At 33.5% G+C, this 6,112-nt stretch overlaps 1 protein-coding gene and 1 long non-coding RNA gene across 2 annotated transcripts; both read right to left on the minus strand.

Annotated features, from left to right (window-relative positions):
• Positions 1-369: 369 nt before the first annotated feature.
• LOC134281438 (perlucin-like protein) lies at positions 370-5,248 on the minus strand. The gene is made up of 4 exons (XM_062763904.1): positions 5,178-5,248; positions 1,424-1,518; positions 1,190-1,277; positions 370-603 (listed from the first exon to the last, which is right to left on the minus strand). The coding sequence occupies exons 1-4, from the start codon at positions 5,236-5,238 to the stop codon at positions 374-376; spliced, it is 474 nt and encodes a 157-aa protein (XP_062619888.1). The 5' UTR covers positions 5,239-5,248; the 3' UTR covers positions 370-373.
• LOC134281419 (uncharacterized) lies at positions 1,656-2,910 on the minus strand. The gene is made up of 2 exons (XR_009995088.1): positions 2,059-2,910; positions 1,656-1,729 (listed from the first exon to the last, which is right to left on the minus strand). It is a non-coding gene; the product is annotated as an uncharacterized LOC134281419 (long non-coding RNA).
• Positions 5,249-6,112: the final 864 nt, after the last annotated feature.

Consider the following 6,112-nt stretch of genomic DNA (forward strand, 5'->3'; position numbering starts at 1 on the left):
CAAGCATAGTATAATTGAATTTCACTGGCATTTTTTAAATTATATCAGTGAAATATTTGGAGAGGGCGTTACACAGTATAAAAAATCAATCAATCGAATTTTTTAAGATGGTGCTTAAACTCCTGTGTATATTCCGTAAAGCTATTCTAAGCTGACAAAAAAATCAGTTCAGTATTGGATTGTTGCAAATAGAAGTGCTGGTAACACCACTATTTCATCTACCATTAGTATATTATCACTTAATAAAGATATAGTCTTCTCTTGATTGCTTAGTTGTTATTAGAGTTTTTATTCAAAACACTTAACCTTTACCAGGAATCTGCAACACAACCTTTACTTTATATGGATAACACTAGAGCACATTTTTACAGTTTCATTTTATTTTTTCGCAAATGTATCCTAGTTTTCCGCGGCATGCACCATCTCCCCAATAATACGCCTTTTTATCATGTAAAAAATAAAACAGACACCTTTCTTTTGTTGGGTCATTGGGTTCTGTTGGATGAAAGAAGGTGTAACCGATTTTTTCATTGGTGGATTCCCATATCCAATCACCGACTTTTCTTAAAGTGTTCCCGCCAATCCAAAAATACGATTCTTTGCCTGCAACATAAATTATATATCAAAACACTTATAACAATTCAGTGTCACTTGATTTATCTAAGAAGGAAGCTCAAAATGTCGGTTTACATATACAATAATCATAATATAATTCGTTTAAGGTTACAAAAGAATATAGATATATTTTTATATTTGGTCTGAAATAGTTTTTATTTTATTCTAGCTTTCCACATGAAATATTCTGGCGAAGTATTCAATTGCTGTCTATTTTATCCCCATAAAATTTATAGAAATTGCAAGTTTGTTATATTAAATAGACTTTCATCAAAAATTCAAATTTAAAGCACTATTTTCTACAAAACCATTCACTTCTTTTAAATTACATGTAAGTGAATTACACTAAAGGGACTAGGACCAATGTCCTTGTTTTACACTTATAAAAATGGATCTTTTAATAAAATACAAAAACAAAAGAAATCCATGCCAAAATCACAGAGAGGAATCGATAGGTTATAAGTGTTGAGTTGTAATTACTATAATATATGATAAGTATCGCATTTTCTCGTATAAATATGCGCGTAAATTGCCAATATCTTATTACGCAATAATTTTAATATTCTTTAATTACTTAAAGCAAAGAGCTGTTGAATAATCCAGTCATTTTCCTTGGGTGTTTCCACTGTAGCAAGATAAGCGTTTTTCGTGTTGCATGCAACCTGAAAAATATAATGTATTAGCCAAGGTAAAATATCTAACAATAACATTCTAATAATTGAAAAAAATCTCAATATGTTTATAAAAATATCTCGTTGAAATAATACTTTAAATGAAATGCATTGTTTTAAGGTACACGTATACATACTTTGCTTTCAAACCAAGTTTTTTTGTCAACCCCAAACATATAGCAATGTCCACTGAATTTTATCCACGGATAATTACACATAGATTCAGCAAAACCTGAAAATTGCAGACCTTTAACGTTTATAACGGTTTAAATTACACTTATTTCTAACTCGAAACAAGCACGGTATTTTAACAAGAGGCCCAAGGGCCTTATAGGTCACCTGAGTATCACGTAACAACTTTCATACTGAATTAAATACCCAGAGCAGAGAAGAAGATTTTCAAAGAAATAATGCTTTTTCACTATATAGCCCCGCCCTAGCACCTATTAGAACTCCTAACCCCAGGGCCATGAATTTTACAATTTTGGTAGAGGACTCAATGCTGATTACAATTATGCAAACAGTTTAACTGCTTGATGTTCAGGAGTAAAGAAGAAGCGTTTTAAAGATTGCATTAATTTTAGTGGTTTTGGCCCCACCCCTCAGGCCCCAGGGGGGCAGGGGCCATGAAATTCACAAATTTGGAAGAGGTAGCATTATTCAACATAATTATGTATTTGGCTTGTTTATTCAATACCCAGGAGCAGAGAAGAAGATTTCCAAAGAAATAATGCATTTTCACTATATAATCTATGTAGCCCCGCCCTAGCACCTAAGAACCCCTGACCCCAGGGCCATGAATTTCACAAATTTGTTAGAGGACTCAATGCTGATTACAATCATGCAAACAGTTTGACTGCTTGATGTTCAAGAGTAAAGAAGTAGATTTTTAAAGATTGCATTTAAGTCTAGTGATTTTGGCCCCACCCCTCAGGCCCCAGGGGGGCAGGGGCCATGAAATTCACAAATTTGGAAGAGACAGCATTATTCAACATAACTATGTATTTGGTTTGTTTATTAAATACCCATTAGCAGAGAAGAAGTTTTCAAAGAAATAATGCATTTTTACTATATAATCTATATAGTTCCACCCTAGCACCTAAAAACCCATGACCCCAGGGCCATGAAATTCACAATTTTGAAAAAGGCTGCCTTATTCAACAAAACTATGTACTTGGTTTGTTTATCTTATGCCCAGGAGCAGAGAAGAAGATTTTCAAAGAAATAATACATTTTCACTACATAATCTATATAGCCCCACCCTAGCACTAGAACCCCTGACCACAGGGCCATGAATTTCAAATTTTGGTAGAGGACTCAATGCTAAATACAATCATGCAAACAGTTTGACTGCTTGATGTCCAGGAGTAAAGAAGAAGATTTTTAAAGATTGCATTAATTTTAAAGATTTTGGCCCCACCCGTCAGGCCCCAGGGGGGCAGGGGGCATGAAAATCACAATTTTTGTTTCCCTTCATCCATAGATGCTTTATGCCAAATTTGGTTGAAATTGCTTGAGTGGTTGCAGAGAAGAAGCTGAAAATATTCAAATGTTAACACACGACGGACGACGCACGACGCATGAAGGACGACGCAAGACGACGGACGAAAGCGGATAGCAATAGGTCACCTGAGTTTACTAAGGTGACCTAAAAACCTGTTATTAGTCCTTTACCGGTGAAACCGATGGGGACTATACATATATATGTCCCTTCTTATGCCTGTTATTATGCCCCACTTGGTTTCCATACTTTTTTTCTAAACGCTTGCAACATTGAGCTGAATTTTGATATGTGAGTGTATCTTGATAAGTTTCAGACTAAAATTGCATTCCGTTCCGCTTCATAGATTTTTGACGGATTCGTGTGGTTTTTATGGTGGTCATATGGTTTTTAACGTGTTCGTGCTTCACAAAATTAATGTTACAACCGATATATATATATATATATATATATATATATATATATATATATATATATATATATATATATATATATATATATATATATATATATATATATATATATATATATATATATATATATATATATATATATATATATATATATATATATATATATTGTCATGATATAAATTATTGATTTGAAACTTGCTTGGAAATTTTATAGTGACATGCGAGATAAAATTTTCTATCTTTAAAATGATAAATGTCCTAAGGACCGGTTTAACGATAGAATGGTTCTGTGTAATAGGAAAGGTGGAAAACTCTTTTTTCTATATAGGCCCTATTTTTACATGTATGTAGAACTTTGATTGCCTATTATGGCCCCGCCTAACCCCGGGGGTCATGATTTGAACAATTTAAAATCTACACTAGTCCAGGATGCGTCCACATAAGTTTGAACTTTTCTGGTCCAGTGGTTCCTGAAAGGAAGATTTTTAATGACCCCATCCTATTTTTGTCTTTTCTTGTTATCTCCCCTTGTAAGGGGACTCGGCCCTTCATTTGTATACAAGTTCCGAATGTCAACCTGGTGTGTAAATATGAAGGGAGAAAAAAAACGTGTTTTCAATGAACTGCATTGTATAATTGACGAGTTTTAATTTTTCCTTTATCGTAAATGTAAGTAAATGTAAGTAAAAAAAGTAACGTCAAATTAATTCTTTTCTAACGTCACGTAAAATAACGTCATTTTGACCTAACCGAAATTGACACCAACACCGTGCGCAACGTGTATGTTACTATGTTTTGTAAAACCTGACATATGCTGAATATGATAGCTTTTTACATTAGATGGTATTTTTTTGTTTTGGCTAGAAATGAATTCGGGAAGTACTATGCATATTTCAATTTGCACTGAAGAGGATCGATTAAAGGATCGATAGCGGCGTGAAAATGCGGAGCGATAGCAATGATCTGATAGCACAAAGACCATGAAGCTATAGTCATACTCGCTTCATTGTCCATCTCATCAATGTCAATACCTTATTGTGTCATGATATTGCCCTCTCTCTTTGCAACGCTTCATCGTTATGGCACTCGTGTGGCATTCGGATAGGATCACGCAGTTCACTATCGCATCATCGCGCCATCGAAATTTGGTTTGATAATGCAATGACACGATAATACGATGATGATGAAGCGACGATGCGATAGTACGATTACAATGAAGCAATGGCGCGATAACGTGATAGCGATGACGCGATGGCGATGGCGCAATGATACGATAACGTTGAAGCGATTTTCACTTTTACTCTATCGTTCTATTGCACCATCGCCATCTTATCATCGCGCCATCGCATCATCGTTATCGCGCTATCGGACTACAGCTCCATCGTCATCTCACCATCTCTTCATCGTTATGGCAGGGTTAGGATTAGGGAAAAAAAGAAACAAAGATAATTCGACAAACATTTAAATGACTGTAATCCTATTAATTAGGTATACTTCGACCGTTTATAGAAAATCTCCTATGTATCATATCAACATTTTATGCTGAGTCAAATATTTTTCTGAATAAAAAGAAGAACTGTAATTAGAGAAACACATAAATTACATGTATACTGTCTGTACGTCTAAAGGAATATTTTGTTTAGATAAATTGATGATTCAATGACATTTAATTACATGTATGTATAGAGTTTGACTAAAAATTTCCAGAATTAAGAAAGTAAACACAAAATTAGTCAACACTCTGCAAGCAATATTCTCAAGTTTATTATGCAAAGTTAATTGACATTGTTAAAAATATTCATTATTGTATTGTAATCGACAAACTCTATGTCATTCAAATTTATAATTATTTTCTTATAAAACACAGATTAATCAGGTAAAATCCTTAATATTCTTTAATATTTAACAAAGCTAAGAAAATTTAAAAAGTATTAAAACAATTGCTATAATCAAATATCAAGATATACATACACCTACCAACAGCAACGAAGCTAAACACAATGCAAAAATCAAGTACAGGAGTTTTGAAATGCATCATTGAAAAGCCTTGATTTTATTATTCCAATCGAGCTTTTAAATAGCTTTTAACTGTATCAGAAATTACAATAAATACTACAACAGCTTGAAAGGATATTTCAACTAATGATTTCGAAAATAGAGTTATTGATTTCTAATTGAAGTACTTGACTGATAAAATAGTACTAGAGTTATACTGATGTAAACAGCCGTTGATGTTGATAGTAGGCACGAGTACAGTCGTGGGTGTTGAATATAAAGAGTACACAGGACAAGTACACCACCGGCAAGTGGTGGCGTCCCCACATGCGTGAAAAGGTCTCCGGATGGACGTTAAACAACATACAAACAAACAGTTGCGATAGTTAAAATGCAAATCAATACTATTGATTAGTAATGGCTCGAAAAATAAATGCAATTTATAACACTCGTTTTAAGTAAATCTGTAATTCGATGCTTGACAGATGTACATGCGTAGGTGACTGCTTGTCAATGATTATAATAAGAAAAATAGACACAATTATCTATCACAAAAATTTTGGTATAACAAACTGGAATTCTTATAGAATCTTTTAATTTTAATTTGAAATGTTACAGATTTTGTTTTTTTCTAGACAAAATGAGTGGTTTGTTTTTTCCATTTCTAATATAATTCATTTGGGGTCATTGTTGGGGGTTGCATATTACATGTGAGCACTATAAGCCTGGAGAGGTAATTTTCTTAAAAGCTAACCTATAATAATACAATTAACATGATTTATTCCCAAAGAAATCTTGCACGGTAAGTACAGTAGGTTTTATCTAGTACAGTGTTGCTTGAAACCAGCCAGAATAAATTCGTACATGCTCCTGTTGAAATGAGAGGGGTTGCATAATCAGGATCTGCTTTTTTTGTG

This window comes from Saccostrea cucullata, unplaced genomic scaffold (assembly GCF_032062105.1).
Source record: "Saccostrea cucullata isolate Sc308-1 unplaced genomic scaffold, CSIRO_AGI_Scuc_v1 ctg588, whole genome shotgun sequence".
In the NCBI taxonomy this organism is placed as follows: Eukaryota; Metazoa; Mollusca; class Bivalvia; order Ostreida; family Ostreidae; genus Saccostrea; species Saccostrea cuccullata.